This window comes from Motacilla alba, chromosome 19 (assembly GCF_015832195.1).
Source record: "Motacilla alba alba isolate MOTALB_02 chromosome 19, Motacilla_alba_V1.0_pri, whole genome shotgun sequence".
NCBI classification, from domain to species: Eukaryota; Metazoa; Chordata; class Aves; order Passeriformes; family Motacillidae; genus Motacilla; species Motacilla alba.
In genome coordinates, this window is record NC_052034.1 from 1,954,866 (window position 1) to 1,977,813 (window position 22,948).

General features: G+C 41.6%; 1 protein-coding gene across 12 annotated transcripts in view; it reads left to right on the forward strand.

Moving 5' to 3' along the window:
- Positions 1-22,948, forward strand: part of BCAS3 (BCAS3 microtubule associated cell migration factor) — a 297,010-nt gene that overhangs the window by 23,315 nt on the left and 250,747 nt on the right. For all 12 annotated transcript variants that reach the window (XM_038157808.1, XM_038157814.1, XM_038157812.1 and 9 more), the window contains exons 8-9: positions 11,244-11,351; positions 13,846-13,922. In XM_038157808.1, coding sequence (XP_038013736.1) covers positions 11,244-11,351; positions 13,846-13,922 — 185 coding nt within the window. The remainder of the gene's footprint in view (positions 1-11,243; positions 11,352-13,845; positions 13,923-22,948) is intronic.

The following is a 22,948-nucleotide window of genomic DNA, read 5'->3' on the forward strand; positions in this document are numbered from 1 at the left end:
CAGATTGTGGTTTTTGGCTGGTATTTCCCTGCTGGTTTAGAGGTTGGTTCAGTCAACTGCAGTCTTAGATGACAAGATTTGCACATTAAAAGGAAAACCAAAAAAAGAAAGAATATCTGACTAAATTTTGGGGTTGTGGAGGGTTGTAAAGACATGCCTGCTTGTTCCTGGTGCTAAGACAAACAAATCTTTATAGACACACAAAATTAATTGAGGGGTTTGGTGCACATTAATGCGTTTCCTAGGTGGTGAAACATTAAGATATCCCTGCTTTCCCCACATGGGTTATTGAAGCCATAGTTTGGAACAGACTGGATCTGTAAAAACACTTTCAAATACACCAGAGAGGTCCAAAATACATTACTTCTGTTCTGTTCAAATGCAAATGTTAAATAAATCCTTCAGTTTCACTAATGGAGGAGTTTAAAGGGAAACCGACCAGGATAAGTCTGTTTTAATTCAGATTATTGAAAAACTAGTTGAGAATAAATGGAGCAATTACAAATTTGCCCTGTAGTAGATAATATAGGTAACAAGAAAGCTGAAAATAATCAAAATGACCATTCCAGGAGGGAAATAAAAGCACGTGAAGGAGCAGGGAAGTACTGGATCTCTGAGCCATCCTTACAACAAGCATCTGGTATTTTGGTTCCCTAGTCCTGTGTCCAAACAGCCAAATTATTTTGCTAAAAGATAGCAGATTATGCCATGATCTTACCCAGGCTGTATGATAATCTGCTAATGCTGCAGGTGTAACTAATTAAACAGTCAGTAATTGATTAACAAGTACGAGTTTGAGGCCTTTAGGGAGAGTGCAGGAGCTCAGGCCGTGGCCCCTTCAGCAGCCTCTAGCCTGTGCTGGCTTTCCAGTTTATATTTTTAGAAAGATGAATTGTTTTGATGGTATCAAGTGGTGGAAAATTTTGGATGACTTGAAGAATTGGATGGAGGTCATTCAAGGGCATGAGAAGCAAGAGGTAATCTTTATTAATCATGGGAGGAGAGAGGAAATTAGGGTAAATTAAAGAAGGAGGAGTAGTTGGAGCAAACAAAATGTGTAACTTTGGCTAGCCAGCGATTTTTTTTCCCCTGCTGATCTGTTTACAAGGCAAATCAATTGACAGCAGATTTTCAGGAAGCGTGTGCTTTATTCTCATGGCTACTGCAGATGAAATCCTGCTAACCTTAACCCAGCTTCAGCTCAGGAATGTGTTCATGGGAGTGCTCAGCTTTAGGAGGCAGCTTCCCACGAGTAACAGCACAATTAAAGCGTTAATATTTTCTCAATTAATATTTCAGAGTCATGTGAGCCTGGTCAGGGTCTGGCAGATCACTGGGTATTGCTAAAATCCAGCGTCCACTCCAAGTGTCTGGAGCTTTTGGTGCTTCAGATGAGCTGCCTGGGAAATGATTTGTCAGACACAAACAGCAAAGCTCCTGCAAGGGTCACCCAAGAGGAGGAAATGAGCTCTGGTGAATGAAGTTTTTGTTCCCAGACACTGCTCAGGGGAACTCTTCCTGGAATGCCCTGAAATTTCAGAAATTTCCTCTGTTTTTTTCCTAGTGCTGATGGTGAGGGCTCACCTGGCTCAGCCCTGCCGTGGGCTGTGCAAAGGGTGTGGTCACTGCAGGTAGAAAATGCAGTTTGTTTTCTGAAATCACACAGAAAAACGGTCTGGGCCAGATGGTGGTGATTTTCATTTGTGCTGGGCACTATGTAATACATTTTCATGAAGTTTGTGAAGTATTCGTGGGCTTTTATTGAAGACTCTGCAAAACTCAGATTTTGTGAAGACTCTCAAGCCTAGAGAGCAAATTTAATTTAATGATTTTGTTCTGAAAAGTACAGTAGGACCTCTAAAGTTGGGCAAAACTCTCTCATTTCTGTTACCTTTGGGGATTAGAGTCCCAGAGGTTCTTGTGCTGCTGCATAACTGCAAAGCCTCATTAACTGCTGAGCTCTGTGGTGTCAGCTGCCTTGCAAAGACTTCCTTCCCTTCCAGCAGATGAAAAACATTTTCCTCTCTGATTTCTTTTGGGAAAATTCAGCTTAGCCTTAGCAGGTTGTGTGGTAGTTTTAAGATCCTGAGAGAGGCAGGAATAAAGTAGTTTAAATTCCTTTCAGTGATGCTGGATGGGGTAGTTATGTGCTAAAGATAGAATCTCCATCTTAAAAAGAGCTCTTCATTTTTTCTTGTGAGTTGATTCAGTAATTATAAAAATGTATTTCTTTGTAATGTTGAAGTGATGTTTGCTGGTGATTCTGTGAATTTTCTCATGGATTCCAATGCCAGGAGATGGAGCTTTAATGGAGAAAGGTGGTATTTCCATGTGTAAAAACCAAGGGCAGGAAAGCTCTGGAGTTCCTCTGATACTCCAAATGTTTGTCTCCGTGAACCTGAGTAAGAAATAACCTTTGAACTATAATAGACTGTTAATCTTGGATCAAAACTGGGAGAAAATGAGTATTTGGGGTCAAACCATGACCGGCTAGTGAGAACCATGGGTAGTTTTGACCTTCTAAAGCTTTGATTTATGAAGCTGTAAAAAGATGAACCTTTTCCAAGGCATCCTTGGGATGCAGTGGAGGTTTGGGACAGCAGATTTCCAGGCTGAGGCACAGTTTTGTTTTACTGCTGTTCCAACCCCTTTGTGTGTAGGGATGCAGGGAGGGGATGAAGGGATGGGAAGGATGGAGGGAAGGAAGTCCAGATAAAACCAGCTGGAGCACAAAGCTGCCCCCAGTAACTTGTCAAAAGAAGCACCACAGGGAAAAGATAATGCACAGCACCATTACAGGCAGGGCTGCCACTTCCAGGGCCACTTTAAATTCCACTTTAAATTATTAAATACTGTAAACGCTATAAAGTTAATTAGAAGAGGAACAAACTCTACAAAGATAAATGTGTTTTCAATATGTTTCTCAGGGAGGGTACAGTAGAAACCAGTGAATGAGAGGAAATTTATTTCTGGCAGCACTCTAGACATGGAGCTGTGGTTGAACTTTTTACCCTAATTACGTCCCCACTAATGCCTGCAGCGGTCTGGAATCAAAGTGGCCCTTCAGGCCCTGGAAAGTCTCTGATGTGGCGAGCGTTTGTTGTGTGCTGAGGGTTACTTCAGAAAAAACGGAATATTGTGACAGGATTTTTCAAAATTTCTCAGTTACCACCCACCTCACTTGTTGCCTACAAAAATAGAGTAATTGTTTGCATCTGTGTGTTTTTGTCTGTCTTAGAAATAACTGTTATAAATCAATGTGACAGAGCCGGAGAGCAGTTGAGGATTATATTTTCTTTTCTTATATGTTTTAGGGTTATTCCTGTGTTCTGTAGTGTAGGAAGGATTTAAAGGACATAGGAAAGCAGAAATTTCAGGATGATTGAAGTTGTCTTTTTCTGAGGCCACTGAAAGCCACCAGATCACTGTGGGTTCACAGAGGATGCTCTTTAATCTGTTTTTTCCTAAACAAGTGCAGTCACTTCTTGCTCCTGGTTGGAGCAGCTGATTGCAAACTGCTTCAACTTCCAGCCCTTGTTTCTGTGTTGTTACACAACTGCTGCCACTCGAGTAATTCCCTCCAACTTGACAGTATTTGAACTTTGCATCTGTTACTGAATGCCATTTTCTCCCTTACCAGGGGCTCTCTTGAGTCCTTCCTGTGCTTTTCCTTTCCTTTCTTCAAAAATGTTTAATACACAGGCAAAATGTCACGGGAGTTTGCTGAGCTCAACCGTTCAGGTATGGATGAGCTGCTTTTAAACCTCCACATTAGAGGAAAAAACCAAATAAAATACAGTTTTAAAAAATATGGTATCATTATTATTTTTCTTTAGTTTGGTTTTTTTAAACAGAATGAATGTGTCTTAGCTTTAAATTTTAATTTTGCAAATTTCAATTTATAACTCAGTGAATATTTCTTCAGTATTTTGAAATAGAGATTTAGAAGGCTCCTGCTTTGTGAAAAAGCTGTAAGACATGTGCTTAAAAAAAGATCTTCCTTAATGCCTTCTTTCTTTTAATTCTGACTAGGTAAGGTATTAGAATGTCACCTGAGGAGACCCCTCACACATTTTTGGATGGCTGCTCAGAGACTTATTTTTTAAATTAATGGTAATTCAAATTATTAATAGAACATTTTAATGATAATATTTTACAGTGATGCAATAATAAAATAACACAATGTTTTAAGCAATTTTGCCTGCACAATTTGAACAACTGCATCTCCCATTTCAGCATCAGGTGACTCTCTGGGGAGAATGCTGTGTTGCTGTGTGCCTTTCCTTAGCAATAGTAATTCCTCCTGGGAATATCAACCACCTTTAACTAGGAAATTCCTCCAAATTTAATGAAGAGTGCTCCAGTAGAGGAGGTGGCTGCATCGTTGTCTTCACTGAGAGAAAAGATGTAAAATCAACTGAAGTTTGTTTTTGATGTTAAGCAATTCATGGAGGGTTTCATCTTTAAGACCCTTTTAAGGAAAAGCAGGCTATTCCTTTTGCTGCTCGTGAGGCTCCACACAGTAATTATTTTCAGGTATTATTTCATCATTTCAACCCAGCTTTTGGTGAGTTCAGCTGCGGTGAGAACTCTGCACATCTGTAGAACATGGTCTGTGATTCAAGTCATAAAACTGAGTAAGAAATACCTAAGAACATGTAATTAATGGGCACTTGGAGAAATTCTGGCCTACCTGATGTGACCAGAACCTCGGAGCAGCTTTGCTGTTCAGAGCACTTTTCAAGTGCTTTAACCAGAAGCTCTAAGCTCATTCCTGCTCAGCTTCAGTCATACGCACTCTAAAACCCTCTAATTATTTCTTTGAAACGGGATTGTTTTCAAGCTCCTCAGAAATTGTCATTTGAGCCATAAACTGGCATATAAACAATGAAGGTTTAGCAGAGTCCTGTGCAGCTGACAGACATCTTCTAATGATCTCCGTCACGCAACCGCCGGCAGAGGCTGCTTAATGCCCAGGTGATGAAGTGTTGCACAACCCCACGGGTTTCTTACGCCGTTAATGACACCGAGGGCAAAAGAATTTGAGTTTAGACAGGTCAGGGCAAGGTTTTGCGCTTAGTGGTGGAGCCCCAAAGTGGTTCTGAGGGCGCTGGGATGGCGGCGTGGGCGGGCCTGGAGCCGCCGGCTTAGCGCGGCCTTTGTTGGTGCTGAGGGGAGAGGCCGAGGGGCCTGTGAGCCTCGTGAATCATGAGGGGAGAGCACAGAAAGGGGGCAAAAAACGAGCCTGGAACGGAAAGAAATGGGTTACAAGAACCAACAGGATGAAATATTTGGTTCTTCACGAAGGTTTTGGCGGTAGCAGGGAAATGTTTTTCAGCGCTGGTTGTTGAATGTGCAGTTGCACACGAGGTGGGGATTCTAATGCTCACAGGTTGAAGAGGAACGTGCCTCAGATATATACAATAATTGTATATATGCTGAAATAATCAGCTGCAATCTGTGTTAACTGTGCTGTCTTCTCATACACCATTAATCAGGAAATTCTGCCAGTAAAAATGCCTCAGAATAAAGAAAAAAGCTCTGATATTGCTTTGGAGTGTTAGAAATACTGGCACTTTTAAAAATCTGTGTCTAGCTGAGGCTGTAAGTGGCTGCACAAAATGCTCAGTTTGGGTTCTACATGTGCTTGGTGGAATTTGGCTGGAGCTGAGGTATTTCAGCATCAATTTGCCCTCAGAGTTGTGCTCCCAGAAATGTGATCTTTTCCTCTTAAGCTGTGACATGTGGCTGTCTCTTGATATGCAAAAAATACCGCATTTTTGATTTTGGTCCATCTTGGAGATCTGTGTGGATCCTACTGCAATACAAATTATGTGTGTTTATTTCAGTGGTGAGTTCGGCTTCATTTGACAGAAGGAAGGGCAAGACAGCTCTTTAATTTTGTATTTTTGGGGGGAAACATCAGATTGTGGCTTAATCAGCTGATCACAGAAATATTAGTCATTGATAGAGATATGATAAATGCAGTTGTATTCTGTCAGAACTTAATCTTTGCTTACATTAATGAAGATTGACAGAAATGGGTTCACTTTTGTGCGTGTTCACAGAATGATCAAAGACAGCCAGTGCAGGTTCATAAATTGTGTATAAAATGCTTGTTTAGCTACAAACAAGCAAAATCTAGTCCAGAATATACCAGAAAAAATGATCCTGCTCCTCGAGTGGAGCTGCAGCTGTGCTCTCCCCGCAGTGATAGCCACGGTCAAGCAGACAAACAAATCTCCGGAGCTGCCGCTAATCTCGCTGTATTAACCAGTGGAAATGTGATGGGACAGCTCTGCTCTGGAACATGTGGCACGTCTCACTGGAGTGGAAAGTGTGTCACACCCGGGTCTCCTGCAAAGGCCACAGCTGAGGAGGCAGCTTGTGCTGGGTTTTACACTCCGGCGACGGGAGTGCCACATGCCGGGGACACCGAGGTGGCTCTGGGCTCTCCTCAGTCCACTGCGCCCTGAAATGTAAAAACAAACCCAATAAAACCCCTCAAACCTAGAGAGAATCTTCTGATGATGAGAGCGAGGGATAGCAGGGAGAGCACAACAGTCAAAGCATGTTATGTGCTGCTGGATGTGGGAAGAGCTGCCAAAACAGGGAATTTGGAGGTTGCTATTCTGATATTTTTTAAGGATTCCCCTTTTACTTTTCTCTCGTAGAATCTGTTGCAATAATCAATATTTGCACAAACCCAGTCTTAAATTCCCCCCCCAGTTGATGTCTGACCCTTCAGCTACAGACGGGAAGTGAAGGAGTTTCATGGAACAGCAGTGGATTAATGGTTGTTGAAAGTACTTAGAACTGAAAAAGTCACTGTGGGGCCGCAGGTTCTCTCACAGACCATGGCCAGAGTTATTCAGGAGACAGAAACCAGTCCTTCAACCAATCCCTCAATCACTCCTTCAGCCAGTCCTTCCTGGGTCATTCCAGGTGCAGTTAGACCCTGCCCTGGGAAGGAATGCCTCAGTGATGAACTAACAGAAATAAAGTTATTCCTTATGATGGAGAAAAAGTAGATTCCTGAGCCTGAACCCTGACTCATTTTACCTGTTACAAAATGATTTCTGCAGACTTGGTGATTTCTTGTGTCACGGGCAAGTAATAAAAATATTTTCAGTGGAGATGGTGAAGTACACAGATAAGATGAACTTTTTTTTGTAGGCTGATAGACCTGTTCAAAACATTTGAGGAAGATGCAGCAGTGAAGTTTGTATCTCCTGGTGTTTAACACAACTATTTTAGTGCTGCATCAAATAACTCCCTGCCTTGTATTTAAAGGATTAGATTTAGTAACATGTGTCTAAGGTTGGTACAGGTTTTTCTTATTTAGAAATAAGTGTTTCCATGCTTTTTGCAATTTGTGGCGCACTTAAAATGTCTCTGCTGCTTTGTGATTCAGTGCTGCACACAGATTTTTGGGGGAAGTGTCACTTTCTGAGAAATTTTGTGCTGCTTTTCCTGATTTTGAATGAATCTGTTAAGTACCATGAATTAGGAAATTACTTACAGAGTGGAGTTTTTTGTTGGGAAAAGATGGGATGCAGAGAGCCTATAGATGATGAAAGTCCTAATAAAAGCTCTTTCTGCAGTGGTGTTTAGAAAGAAATAACTGAATTCATTATTTTTTTTAAGTTTTCATTCTGGTGTGCATCCTCACAAAGAAGGGGAGAGTTGCCCTGCTGAGGAGGGCTTAGAGGAGTTTAGTGCTAGGCCTGGAAAACAAACCTTACAACTTAAGGCTCAAAAGTTTTTTTTCACTTTCTTGGTGCTTGGACTGCTCTGGTGATTACTGACAGAAGGTAACTGAAGGCCATGAGCCTTTTTGTGTCCTTGACAGAGACACAGAAGCCAAAAAGCAGAATATGTACCAATTCTGTCCGGCACCAAGAAGTCATTTCATAAATATAAAAGGATCAAAATGTTGGAACCACTCACCATAAAAATAGAGGACTCATTGTTGGTCAAAGTCTTTTAAGACAAGATTAGGTTGCTTGGTAAAAAATAATTTCTTTGAGCTTCTGGGACATTTTGTGCATGGCCTGGAAAGAGAAGATGATCCTTCCAGAATTGAAATCTGTTAATCTGAGCAAACCTTCTTCAGGGCCCTTGAGGAGAACAGAATTGCCTTTGTGGTCTCACCATGTTCCTAATATTGCTGCAAAGATCATAATCAAATCTCGTGCTTCAACTTTGCAGCGTCAAGGTTCAGGCAGGAATTTTTCCAATATTCAATTAATTAACTCTGTGCTCTGGTTTTGTTTTGCTTCTCTTCCCCTTCTGTGAAGCACCAGAGAGGTAGAACAGGAGAATTATAACCACCCCTGCTGATTTAAGACTTGGGTCACTGTCAGCATCCTCCTCATTCCCACATGGAAATAGCCTTTTTTTACCAGCAGCTTATTGGTAGATTTGATGCTTTTTAGAGTAGTAATTAAAAAAACCCCAAAACTTCGTGGAGTAATTTGCTGTGCAAATCTTTTGGGTATACCTTGAGGGGCCAGTTCCTTGGAATTGCTGTCACTTTTCTCTCACCTGTTGTCTCTACAAGTTTGGAAATTATATTCCAGTTCAGGCTCTTAGCAACCTAATATTTACAGCAAATTCTTTTTTTTTTTTTTTTTTTTTTTTAACTCCTGCAGGTTGTTAAAGCTGGGCCTAGTAAGAGATTATGTTGAACTATTCGTTACTTTAAATAGGCTTTCAGTGCAAGTTTTAATATTTTTGTCTCCTCTTAAAGGCACCAAAAGTAATTAATAAAAATAAGTCAGCTTTAGGCTGGGCTTTAAAGAAACTTTGTGAAGGTGGTATAAAATGCAGTGATATTGGCCAAAGATTTTATTAAAGGCCACAATTGACTGGAAAATCCTCACGTAAAGAACGTTTTGTGCAGGGCAGCTTTCCCAGCAGAGGTTTTATTTCAGTTTTACACCTCCAAGCTTTTTTTTTTTTTTTTCCTTTCTAGACTCATGAGAGCAGCCTGCCACCGAGGTCCATCTCTCTTTGAGTGGGATGTTCATCGTGTGGCAGAGAGGAGGAAAATCACCCCTTGATAAAGCAAAGCCTTCAAGGCACAGAAAGATCAGCCTCGTGTTGATTCCATCACTCTTCTTTTCATTTTTTTTTTTCTATTAAGAAAGCACGAGTGTTTTGAGTTGTGTGTTTGTCTCTGTGCAAGCATTTTGCACTGAGCTTTTCTGCCGTGGTGAGACCCAGCAGATCTGGGAGGAGGTGATGCTGTCGTGGGGCACGAGCACAGATGTCACCAAGTGCCAGCTGGATGAGGCATCTGCTCTTTCCCCTCCACCCCTGCACTGCAGCACTCAAATAGAAGAAGCTACAAAGGCCTGAGTGTATTTATACATTTGTTATTGCCACATTTTAAAGCTGCTGGTGGATTTGTGTCCCTTACCTTTAAAGAAGTTGTTGATCTCTGCAGCCCTTGGAACGATCAGGATGCATAATGAGTATTTGTTGATAATCTGTGGGATTTATTCACAAGTTTTATTTGTGACTGAATTTCAGAGTCTTTCTGGCCCACCCCTATAAAATATTCCAGGCCAGGGGACAAGGCTTGGAGCAAGCTGGGGTAGTGGAAGGCATCCTGTAAAGTGGATGAGCTTTCTTTGAGGTCTCTTCCCTCCCAACCCCGTCTGGAATCCTGTGATTCCATGGTATTCCTTGGTTATTGGCACTTGAACTCAAGATTTTACCCAGTGTGCTTGACAAAATCATTGGTAAAATGATCTTACCGTGATCAACCAAGAGAACATGATAATAATAATAATAATAATGCATTTGAGTGACAGAATTATCACCCATAAATTGGAGAAACTGTTCAAAACAGGCTGATGTGGAAATAGTGATCACTATTAAGTGTGTTGGTATAATTTTACCTGTATCTGCTTTGGAGATTTCTGTTTTGCAATTCCCCTTCTATCAATGTTATAATTTTCTGGAGGTAATAAATCACTTAATTTAAAATGTTTGTACATAGATCTTGCAGTGGCTTTCTGTGTTTTCGAGCAGGAGTGAACTTTAATGTGAAGGAACTGACTCGAGTTTCACTGGTTTAAAGGTGTTTTTGAAGGGCCTTTGAAGTGCTTGAAGTAATAAATTGCACCCTCTAGTTATTAGCCTAGAAAAATGTATATTTTGGGGAAAATTTCAGTGGGCAAAATGTCAAAAGTTATTTTTTCAGTTATTTTTCTGACAGTTGTCTTGCTGTGCATTTACTGTACATTATACATGACTGTATATTGTGCATTACTGTATAAACCATTTTATGGTCTTGAGGCATTGGGGGTAAACAGTTGGCATTTGTCCTCAGCTTTCCAGAAAATTCTCGAGCAGCTTGAGCAGATCCAAGAGACAAGTGAGTGCTGGGGCAGGAATTGTGTGAAACTCTGTAAAATAAAACAGATACGGGCAGGGGGGAACACCCTCTTTTACCAATGCTCAGGATGTGTTTGTACAGCTGGCAATTTGTGCTCCTTCATATTCCTTGACCTAGAAATAGCCAAGGGTTTAATGCGTTCTTGGAGGGGGAGAAAGGTGTTGTGGAACAGAGCTGCCACATCAAAGGCTCTCCTCAGCCCCTAAAAGGGTTTCCACCACGGCCTTCCTCGGCCCTATCGAACACTCAGCACTTTTCCCACTCAGCCTTTTTTATTAAGAAATGGCCTTAAAGCTTTTATTTATATAAAAATGATAAAAGTGACACAAAGAGTTGAAAAGATCTGGACGGTTCAAACAAAAGTCCATCAGGGATGTGATGTAAATTCTGGGTGAGGTGTCTCCATCAGCCCCAGGCGGCTCAGCTGCTGCTCTGGGCAGAGTCCTCCCTGTAGGAGTGAGTTACTCTGGGGAGTAGTTTTCTACTAGGATGTGGTTTAAAAATTCCAAAGTCTTCCTGGTGCTAAAAGAAACTAAGTGTTTGATAATCAGTTGTGCAATACAGGTTGATGGCCGTCGTGGAGATCATTATTCAGTTTTCCTTCTTAATGTAGGAGGTTTATATTGACCCTTTGTTTTCCAGGGTTCTGCTGGGACTGCTGGAATTCTGAGTCCAGGACTTGATGTTCTTGGAGGTCTTTTCCAATGTTAATAATTCTGTGGTTCTGTGACTTTTCCTTCAGCGTGCTAAGCAACATAAGGAAACAGAAAGAATTAAACCCCAGTTTTTAAAATGCCCTGATTTCCATTAAAATCTTTTTTGAAATTCCTTTCAGCACCAGCCCACCGTACTGCTGTGTGGATCTGTATTCCCTGAGAACAGGAGAGATGGTCAAGTCCATCCAGTTCAAAACTCCTATTTATGACCTGCATTGCAATAAAAGGTAAGGGTGCTCACTCTGCATTCCTTGTGTGTCAGGGCGTGCCAGATTTTGGTAATACATATGATTTCTGGTGTGTGACCTCCCTGATTTTCTTTTTTTCACTCTCCTGTAAGCACAGCTCTGGTTCTCCGTTTCTCAAGGAGTGTTTCAGTTGGAATACATCAACGTGCTTCCCTCATGGCTTTGGTTTAAGAAGCTCAAACCAAAAAATCATTTAAGCTTCTTTCAGTTGTGCTCAAGGGTGAGCAGGAATCGCTGAAATCCTTGATGATCCACCTACAGCTGGGAAAAGGGATCACAGAGAGTTAAACACACAGAGCCCTAAGGAGTTTATGTCTCTTCTTTGTCTCGGTCTGTCAGATTTTGCCTCCCTGCACATCCAAAGCATTCCTGGTGTGCAGTCTGTGGTTTGCAGGGAATAATGTTCCAGTGAGTCAAATAGCAAAGCAGCATCTCTGGCTTGGGATAGGGAGAAAATGGCTCTGGAGGCCGGGGATCAGAGTTCCAGCAGAACAGCATCTGTTGTGTCCCTGGAATCAAATTTTGCTGAGTTAATGTGAAATCCCCATCTCGCCCAGACACACCAGACTGGAGTTTTGTGGTTTGCTTTGTAGTTTGCCACATCTTTTTAAGGCAGAGGAGAAATCCCAGGATCCTTGTGCGAGGATCCTGCTGATCCCTTGGCACTCCTGATGGGAGAATTTGGAGTGGTGACTTTTTGTCCAAGCCCTGCTGACGTTCTGCTCCTTTCAGCCTGCCGTGAGTCACCGTGGCCTCAGGTGCCCTGGGGGAGTGGTGCAATCCAGCTCCTGGGGTAAAGGTAGAGCCCTGGATGAAGAAATTCCTGCAGTTCTTTGGGAATCCATATTGCCGTGGCAGAATGGATGGTCCTTCAGTACATAATAACACAAATCATTGGAAAATTCAGAAGGATTTGGGTTTTGTGCAGAGGGGAGTGTGCATCAAACATGTGCAACTAAGTGTAAACTGCTACTAAAAATAAATAGATCAATAATTGCTCTGGAATCACCCATCTGGGAGGTTCATTTCTGCAGAAAGATGGAGTAGCATCAAGGAGGAGAAAACAGAAATCTCCAGGAGTGGGAAATATTCCCATAAAATATCCATATGTAGACATGGCACTTCCACCTGCAGTCAAAGCCTTCCCTTTATTCATTGGTTTCTTTTCTTTTAGGCAATGTAGGAAAAGTTAGAATTGATATATTTTCTTCTGGTTTTCTCTCCTGCAGTTTCAGCAATTGGAAGATGTTGTTTAACTAAAACTACTATGATGTCCAGAACTAATTTATGTTATTTATATATCTGAAAACATCAGCAAGCACGAGGGGATGGTATATATTTTGATTTTAGTGTATTCCTTCACAGGTATTGAGCTCTCATGGGATAAGAGGAAATGTTCTTACAGCAAAACAAATAAAAATAGGGAAAAAGGGGTTAAAGGCTGATTTCACACTTCTGGGAAATAATCATCACCCTTTCCCCAAGGATATGAGTTGAGGCTGAGGTGATTCATCCCCTTTTTAAAGGTGACTGTTCCAGGCTGTAACACAAAATCATAATGTTCACATGAAGCATTAAGTGTGTTTTACTCAGTGAGAGATGTGATTAATTTTTTTAATGTTGTATCTTTACAATTAAAACCATTAAAACAATATTTAATAATGCTCTGTATTGACAGCTAATTAAAAAATACTTTCTCACAGTCTGCCTAATGAGAGAATAACAGATTATTAATTATGGCATATTGCTAAATGTAGGTTTTATGTGTTGGTTTCCCAGGTACTTCTTTCATGTCAGGCTTTTAGAAACTTGATTTTGGGAGGTCATCAGTGTGGGAGAAAGCGTTCCCTGGTTCTAGAACTTGCAAGATGCTGCTCTGCTTCCACATTTGCCTCTCTGGGCTCCATTTTTTGAGGCAGCACCGTGTTTGCTGTTACCCTCTGGTTTTTGGCCTTTGCAATAAAAGTGTAACGTACACGCAAACACATAAACATACATCTTTAATATGCTAATTGACCCAAATTCTGCTTCTCTCAGCTCTGTTTGTGTGCTGATGTTCTTGGTGTCACACTCCCCCCTGTTTTAGCAAATGAAATGTTTGAATAGGTTTGCACTGAGGTGGGCAGTGGGATTATTTCACGTTTAGCTCACGTTCTGCCGGTTGTTGTTCGAGTCAGTGACAGTAACTCGGGGCCTTTGCAGCTCCATTCTTGCTTTTTAATGGAGCTTTGAGTGCAAGAGCTTTAGCACAAAAGTGCTGTGCTGCTGTGGATCAGCCCCCTGCACTTCCTGCCCTGGAGTTCGTGTGGTTGGGAGGAGAGAGAGCCCTCCATAACTGCCAGCGATTGGTAACCTGGCACTTCATCACTGCTGAGTTTATATTGATGCTTTTGAAATAATTACATTTAGATATTGAATCTTTGAACCGATGCATTTAATGCCTAAAGTGGACATTCCATTTCTGTGTTTTCAGGATCCTCGTTGTGGTCCTGCAGGAGAAAATCGCCGCCTTTGACAGCTGCACTTTCACCAAAAAATTCTTCGTTACCAGTACGTACAATTTTGGGCTCAGAGGTGGACAGAACAGATCTTTTTGCTTGTTTCTTTATTTCTAAATCCTGAAAGCAGGTCTCCGTGAAGAATTTGGAGCTTCAGGAAAACTTGCTAAAAAAAAAAAAAACCCAAACCCAAACACTTTTCTGTGAATATTGAACTCTTTTCTGTATTTATTATTGCTGTAACTAATTGTTAAGGGCACCCACACTGCCATCCATCAGCAGCTGAACAATTCTTTTGTTCATTTTGCACAAATCTGTGTAAAAGCCTCAGGTGGGAGTTCCAGGTTATCACATCAGCAGCAATTAAACCCACATCAACAGTGATCTACCAGTGTTCATTTTTGGTTGTTCCTTAGGCATATTGGTTTTTTTTATGTGTCTTTACAGTTCATAATTTACTTTGGAAAGGTCAGAGTTTTCTTATTAAAAAGAGTCTGCATTTTTCTGGATGTATTTTCAGTCATAATTAGAAAAGTTTAAGTTATTTTTTTATATTCTCTCTGTATTTATAGAAAAATCTCCTTGGGAGAAGCTGTTTCTTGTCATCGTTCGAGGGAAAGCAGCTTCATGCAGTAATATTAAAGTTGCCAATAGGTGTCAGTTTCTTCCTATCCATGGATGTGAGATACTGGGAATCTGCTGGGATTCAGTGACAAGATCCAAATGGGAAAGGGCTTATTTGTGTCCTATTCATCACTCCCTTCTATTTCATCAAAAAGAGTACAAGCCTTGCTTTATTTCAGACCAAAAGTAAAGAAAAACCCCTCAGTTAAATGTGTATTCTGAGAATTTTTGGGCTTATTTTGTTGGGTTTTTTTTAAGATACTGCAATTTATTTTTTAAAATTAATGTTCTGAAGTTAATTTTGAGAAGCAGGGATACTCTGTTCTTAAACATGACTTTGATTTGCCTTTTGTGGAACAGCTGTGGAATTTAAAGAGGATAAAATTAAAACTTCTGGAGATAATGGCAAAATAATTTTTTAGAAAGTCCAAAACTTCCTAAAATGTCACTAATGCCAGTGTATTTCTCCAGCTGTGCTGCTTTTTAATATGAGAAATTCAAGATTTTCTGGAACTTTCCTCTGGTTTAATTAAGGACTACCTCATTTTTGGGGCATTTTGGATGCTGCCAGAGCTGGAGCCGGCACAGCCCTTCCCTCTGGCAGTGCCATGCTGCGAGTGGGCAGAGCTGTGTTTTTCCCCTGGATTTAGGGCTTTTGGGACCTGTGCTGAGGATCCCAAGCTCAGCCATTCCCTGGGTGCTGCTCCCAGGCGGGTGCTGTGCCCTGGCACGTCGGGGCTGCAGCAGAGCTTTTGTCTGAGCTTCCCCATTTCATGTGCTGAAATCTCCTCGACCTGAGAGCGTATCTTTAAAGGCTTAAATTCCTCTGCTGTGTTTGAAATGGGATGGAAATGAGCTCCCTCGTTAGCTGCAGGGATTTCTGGGAGGCAGCCAACTGGCCACGACTGCCTTCTTTGGCTGTGCCTTTGAAAAAAATTATTAAAGGACAGTGCCAGTATCAATTAAAAAAATAGAAATCCTTGAAGCTCAGGCAAGGGTCTTGGAGGCCTTTTTGTTTGCATTGTTGGGGCAGCCTGTGTCCTGTCCAGACTGGTGCTGGTGCACCTCAGCTGTGAGGGTGTCGCTGCCTGCCCAGAGAATGTGGCAGCATGGAAAAGATTCTCTGGCTGGTTTTGGTCAGAAGGGAGGGCACGGAGGGCAGAAATATTACTGAGGATCACTGACTCTTTGAAGGGTTTTGTGTTAACTTTTAGAGAAAAGCAAATCTTTCTTTTCAAGAAGATTTGGTGATGGTGGGGAAATCACAACTTCCATCCTGAAGTGGTGTGGGAGCCTTAGAGCCTCACTGAGACAGCACTAACGTGGAGCAGAAGCTCTGGTCTGTTCTCTTGATTATTTATCCACAGAAATGAAATGCAGAATGTCCAATTAAAAGCAGTGTCAGGAATTCTGAAGTTCCTCAGAAATGCTAATGCAGCTGCCGTGCACATGAGGAGTATTTGTCTTTGTTTTTGTTTTTGTGGTTGGATGTGTAGCTTAATATATTGTTACAATAAATATGCCATAAAATATTCAGGATGTAGATGGACAAGTTCGTGCTGCTGTTGGAATGCTTTAACTCCTGCATTTCCTGATTTTTCCTGAGCAAGTTTGACATAGAACCAACCTTTGTTTTCCCCTGCTTGGGATTCCATGGAGATGTGCTGGTTTGACTTGGATGGCAGGAAGCCAGAATGTTTTATTTGTGCCTTTTGTAACAAAAGCTCAATGTACAGGTGCTCCAGACTGGGAGAGGGAATTTAAGACAGGTGCTTAAACGTGGAGGGAAAACATGCTGTAACTATTGTAGAAAAATTACCAGGATATCCCCTAATCTACCCTGTGGGGTGTTCTGATTTTCAGATGTCTGCTAGGAGAAGGCAGAACATCATTCTCATGGCAGTCACTTCCATCCATCACTGCTCTCCTCGTGCTTGGAGCCAGCTCCTTTTCCCTAAGAAAAGACACCAAGGGGAGGAGAAAGCCCAGCAGGAGTTTCACATCCTGCACTGGTTTAGGTGCTCACGTGGCCAAATTAAAGAGAAAGTCATTCGATGCTTATGTTAAGGATGTGTTTCCTTTGCTAGTTGTGAGTGTCAAGGTGTGGGTTTTAAACAGCTTCTGAAATAGCTCAGACAGAGTTTTACTGTGGTTCACTTCAGATTTCCTTCAGATCCTTGTCTGCACGTGACTGAAGGATCAGAAAGCAAAGGGATGCACAGAAACCAAAGTGATGCTCAGGCTTTTTTTGCCCCTGCTTTGCTCTAAAGAAAAGCTGCAGAAAAGCTGAATTCCATTGATTTCTATTCCATCAGTGCTCCTCGCCCCAAAACTGCTTACTTAGTGCAACACTGCTGATTATGAATATGGCCTGATGGATCCTTTCCTTCTCCATAAAGAACATCCTGCCCACCCCCTGGGCTGAGTAAAGATCCTCCCAGATAACATCATGCATGTGGCATCATCCCTGCGTCCGATAACAAGGGCCTGCTCAGCTTCCCTGGCCCTTCACTCCTCATATTGATATATTCTCCATCCAGCATTCCCCAGGGATGGAGACAGTTATTGCAGCCATTAGCTGGCACCACGTTTCTATTGATGCTGTTCTGGAGAGCCCTGAGAGGTAATTTTGCAGATTTTAGTCAGAGTAGTTTATTGTACAGAAAGTCTGGAAAGGCTCTCCTCACCACAAGCCAGAATCAGTCCGTGGATGTTGAATGCCCTGCACCTCTCCAAGTGAATAAAACCCCCAAAGCAAATGGTGTTGGATGCTCTGATCTGCACTTTGGATTTGGGATTGCTGTGTGCTTTCACATTCACACACGAGGAATAACTTGGTGGTTTCAGTTTGTCACAGGGCTGGTCTGGAAATCTTCAAGGTTTTTTGGACATTTCTGTTGGATTTCCTTTCCCTGTCAGGCTCACAGGAAGCAGTTTGAGCTCTTGACTTTGAAGTAAAGACACTGGGTGTCTCATGAAGAGGTTTAATGCCTGAAGAGTCACATTCTTCTAGAAGTTGAGTGTGTTTCCCTCCTCAGCTGTGGGCATTTCTCCTGGTTATCCCACACGGGATAATCATTGACAGGATTCCTTTGTCTGTGGGGGCTCAGCTCCGATCGAAAGTCCTCGGGGCAGGTGGGAAGGGAGCTCCTGAGTTCCAGGATTTTCTTGATCACTGAAGAAGAGCCAAGTATGTCCCTGTGGATTGCTATAAGCACTTTTAATTTTTATACACCCACTAAATGTGAGCACCTACCCCTTCGTGGTGCTTTTCCCTGAGAAATGCTGATTTAATTTTGCTTTTTCTTTTTAACAGCATTATTTATAGGAGCGTTTTTTTCCTGGCTGTGGGAATCAGTGTCTCACCATTCCAGGACAATGCTGAAACACTTTTTGGAGAGGTCTTTAGGGCACCGTGGTGGATTAATGGGAACAAACAGCTTTGGTGCTTGCAGGAGGTTTCTCTCCACTGCAGGAAAATGTAAATACAACAGAAAAGCTGCATAAAGCCACAACAGAGGCCTCAGTCCCCAAGATGTCTGTCTGTCATATCTCCAGGCTCTGACAGTTTTACAAATTAGATGTAAAACAGGAAGTGCTCTTTGTTTCCATATAAGTTATTTTTATCTAAAGCACCCAAATCCTTAACGTTAAAGGGCAAACAAAGCCATCTGACATTGTCCTGCACAGAAACAGCAACCTCGGTGGCAATTGTTATTATTTGTCACTGTCCGAGTCTGAACAAAATAAGAAAGTAAACCTGAGGTTAAACATTGCTCTGAAATCAATCAAATTGGTGCTGAATTAAACAGCAAGGCCTAATGAACGTGGAAGGCCAGCAGTATTTTTAGTGAAAGCTCTGAGATTGTGCTTGGACCTGTGGAGTAACAGTGAAATCACAAAATGATGGAATTTGTGAGCTGGAAGGGACCCACTGGGACCATCAAAGTGCAGGTGCTTCAAACTGCCATGGAAGAGTGGACAGGGAAGGAGATCTCTGTAGTAATAATAATAATTTAATAATAATAAATAAGAAAAAAAGGCCCTGGGTCGCAAACCTGATTTCTCAGTGGGTCCATCCTGCTCCTTTGCTCTTTTACTCCATTTTATGGGTGATACTTAATCAGAAGGAAGTACAAGAACAATGGAAGAGTTTTGGAAAGTATGTGACAGTGTGAGAGGAATAACATTTACACAGGGCCTTTCATCTAGAAGGAACCCAGAGGAATTTATAAACAATATTGCTTTATACAGTTTATAAACAACAAAAAAATTGGTTTGCTAAAAAACCCGAAAAACCAAAACAACCAACAAAAAAAATATTAGATAAAACAACTTATGTGATTTGTTTTCCTTGTAATAAACAAAGCTTTTGCTGCAGTAGTATCACTCTACCCATTATTTATTGCACATTGCCTCTCTGCTCTCTGTCGTGGATCTGCTTTCTGGCTGCTCTGCACTGCAGGAATTAAGGATGGAGTTTTGTAATTCCATTCCTATGTAGAGCTTCTGTAAGACCCAAAAAAGAACTGCAGATTGATTTTTAGAGAAGCAGCATCACTTCAGTGGGTTCTTGGAGCTATTTATTTAAAAATACACAATGGCCCTGCTTCACTGATTTTTGAAGTGATAATCCAGCAAGTCCTTTGAATGATTAAAAGCAGAGAATTTCTGTTGAAATGAGTTACTTCTTTTGGAATTTGTTTAGAAAACTGTGTTTAAAACCACTGGACACTTCAGCTGACATATGTCATCTTTAATGAACCTTGCCAGGCACCGAACAGAAAAATGCTTGTTTCTCCAGAAATCAGAAGGTTTCCTTAGGATGGAGGTGAGCCTGGGAATCTTTGCCTTCATGGCATTCCCTGTGACCCAAAAGATGCCATTTCTGCTTGATTTTGGGGTTAGAGACAAAATCCTAAAAGGTTTTTATATTAACTGCCCATCCCCTCAGCCTGAATTAAAATAAACTGTCCTCTGAGATGGATTCCTCTCAGGTAATAGGTGTGACACATCCATTAAAAATCCCCCCTAGTAAATCTAAATTAGTTATAAAAAAGGATGAGCATGGACCACTGCAAAGGAAACTGGAGAGAACTGGGCAAAAGAAACAAGTGAAAATGCTGGAAAAAGAAAGTTTTCCTATTAAACTGATAGGGAAAAAAACCACTGAAACAAGACTTAAAATGTTTTTAATTAAAAAGTAAGAACAAAGTCAAGATAGAGGGGATGAAAGTCTGGAAAATACCAAAACCACTTTTTTTTTCTGTACTATAAATATTGTTGTAGGGAATAAAGTTCTTAGAATGTGCTGTGAAATTAAAGATCAACCAGTAGTGTCTTAAGATGAACATGATGGGATGTGCTTGAGGGAAAGCGATGTTAGGTGATTCTGATTGGGCTTTTTCATTCCCTCAGCTTTATTAATTAATGTATTAATTTGCAACAGTTTATCAGATGTCATTTTCCAGCGTGTTTTGATGAGGTTTGAGAAAGAAAGAAAACTCTGCTGTGGGTAGGGAGGTACGAGTGCATCATTCTACAAACTGAAAATAAGCCCTGACTTAGCTCAGACAAGTCCTGACTGTTAACATCAGCTTCTTCTAGAGAGAATATTGTATTCCTGTATCTCCTTTAAATCTTTCTTTCATGAAGAAGCTGTGGAGATGCTGAAGAGCTGCCCCAGTGGAAGCGGTTCAGGTTTTTTTAGTGGCGTGTCGGGTGATTTATTGGCCCGAGCTCTGTTCTAGCTGACACAGCCTGTAGTGACTGTGTTCCTCTGAGCAGAGCTCTCCCAGCGAGCTGTTTGTTTAAACGACAAGGGAGAGCACAGGAATGTGTTGCTTTTCTCCTCTTGGCTGTTCTCTTTGTGTTCACGTTGCCATCACTGAAGATCCAGGGTGAGCTTTTGGAAAACAGTTCAAGGCAAGCACTGGAGCCTTGGGTTTCTTGGGGGAGCTCAAGACTGATGGAAAGATCCAGAGTCAGAGGACGGGATATTTCTGTGAATTTTCAGAAATGAGTTGAGGAGATGATTTGGTTTATTGTGGGCTTATGGATTTGACTCTCCAAAGGGTGATAGAGGTTTTCATCATTACCACAAGAGTAGTAATTGAAAATTAATGGCAAATAAATCAACCTTCTCTTTGCTCACTCACAAACTAAACATGTGTAGCTCTTTGGAGAGCTTCAGGTAACGTGGGATTCCTGTATTCCCAGTGAAACGAAAGATCTAAAATCAGCACAGCAACAAGTAAGTTTAAAGCATTTTTGAATGCAAATAATCACAACCTATACCCTTATTGCAGTTATAATTTTATAACCCAGTTATTTTTTAAAAAAGGGAAGAAACTGAGAAATTGTAACACTGAAAAATTTACTTATGGGCTGTAGATAATACATCTTGGAAGTGGGAAAACCAAGGCACAGGATGTGAGGTCCCAGGGTGTCCTTAGCCAAGCTCCTCTTCAGAGGGATCCTGGAGCCCATTTCTTATTCCTCACTGTTCCTTAGGGCAGCGCTAGTTGGAATTTTTGGGCATAGGAACTTGGTAAAATTAGCAGAAAAATTTGGACTTTGATTCTGATTTTCAAAATGCAAATTTTCTTCCTTTTTTCTCAGCTTTGAAGTTACTAATTTCCTCTGCACAGCGGCAGAAGATAACTGTATTCAAAAGTTATGAAGTAGTTTCCAGTAGGTTTTCACCTAAATTTTTGTCAGGGATAGGCCCAGTTAAGCTAGTTCTAAGATCAGATATTTTTTAGTACTTGCTTGGTTTGCTGCACTTTTGGAAGGACTTTCCCTGAGTGATCTTTCTTGGATGACCTCTCCATGCTGTCATTTAAACTTGGAAACTTTGGTCTTCTTGACAGTTAGTTCTGCATTCTCATTCTGTTCATTCCTATTGTAAACACGCTGAAGTTGCTGCTGTTATTGCTTAGAATGGCTTTTTCCTCTGTTGTTTTGAAATCTTTTAGAAATAGAAGTTAATCTTTAAGAGAGTGGGGCTGCTGAGGATTGGATGGCCCAGCTCGATGGGTCACGCCGTGTCTGTCTTTTCATTTGCCTCATAGATGATGTTCTGCTGACTCCAGCTGTTTTTTTGGAAAGCAGAAAAACAATTTGCTTTTCCTTCCCATAAAATATAACCCTTTGTTTATCCTCATGCTGCTGCAAGTTTCCAAAATGCAAAGACTTGCAAAGAAAAGAAAGGGAGGAAATAGCTCCTTTTTTTTACGCTGTTTTTCGTATCGGAGAGTAGAGTTTAGGACCGAGCTGAATTGTTGACCTTTGTGGAGTTTATTCTTAGAATGGGTTGATTTGTGTGTGGAGTCTGATTGACTGAGCCCAGTTCATGGGACAAACCACGGGCACTGGGTTTGGGGAGGGCAGTCCCAGCTTTGCCGAGTAACTCTTCTGTTCAGTGATCAGTTTTGGATTTGAAGAATTCTTGCAGTTCTTCAATGGCTTCAGTTCACTGAAGTAATTGAGAACAGCTCCCTTTTTTAAGCAGGACTCGTTTTTTGCCATGAATTGCTGAGGCTCCTTTAGTTTTCTCCTGCAGGGATGTTACGAATTTGGGAAACACAAGTCCCTGGTTCTGAAGTCACTGTAGAGATTTACATGACGAGGGTTATCATCTGGCAACTTTTAGTGCTGTATTTTATACATAAAAGGGAAGGTAAAAGAAAGGTTTGGGCCACCTGAATTCCTTTCCTAACCCAGATAAGAGCTGCCGAGGCAGAAGTCGGCATTAAAACCTCACCGCTCCTGATCTATAATGTCATCGGAAGAACACGTTTGTATTTACAACCCAGGCCTGTATTTACAACCTTTTTTTTTTGCTTGCTTTGTTCCTTAAGAGGCTCTGGCTACCCACATTTTATGCACTCCTGGAATGCAATAACAATTGTGGCATCATCTCTTCAGAATTCGTTTTCCTTCCTGAGATCAGGCTGGTGATAAGGCTCCCAAAACCCTCCCTGGGTTCTGCCTGAGATGAGTTTAACTGGGTGAATTCATTCTCTCCTTCCCTTCCTTCCTGACCTTTCAAGCAGCTCGCTGTGATCTTTGGAATTTTGCAATAGCCTCAGTGCTCTGTGCTGGAAAATGAAATCCAGCCTTGTTTATCTCGCGGGGCCTACGCAGGCCCAAACCCGCGTCCAAAGAGTTGTCAAATGCCCGTGGAACCTTCCAGAAAGGTGCTAACACCTCCCACCCTCCTCCTCACCGCTTTGCAGGTGTGGGAAATAAAACCTCTCCCCTTCTGCAAGTTGTGCTGTGCTCAGGAAATGTTCCAGCCTCTTCTGGAGCCTGCTGGAACAGAGCTGGACGTTTGCTGAGATTGGGTTCCTTTCCCTGCCGTGGGTGCAGAGCAGTGCCAGTCTCATCTCAGAGATGCAGAAAATGAAAAGCTTCACTTGGCTGGGTTTGGGGTTTATTTTTTATTAGGAT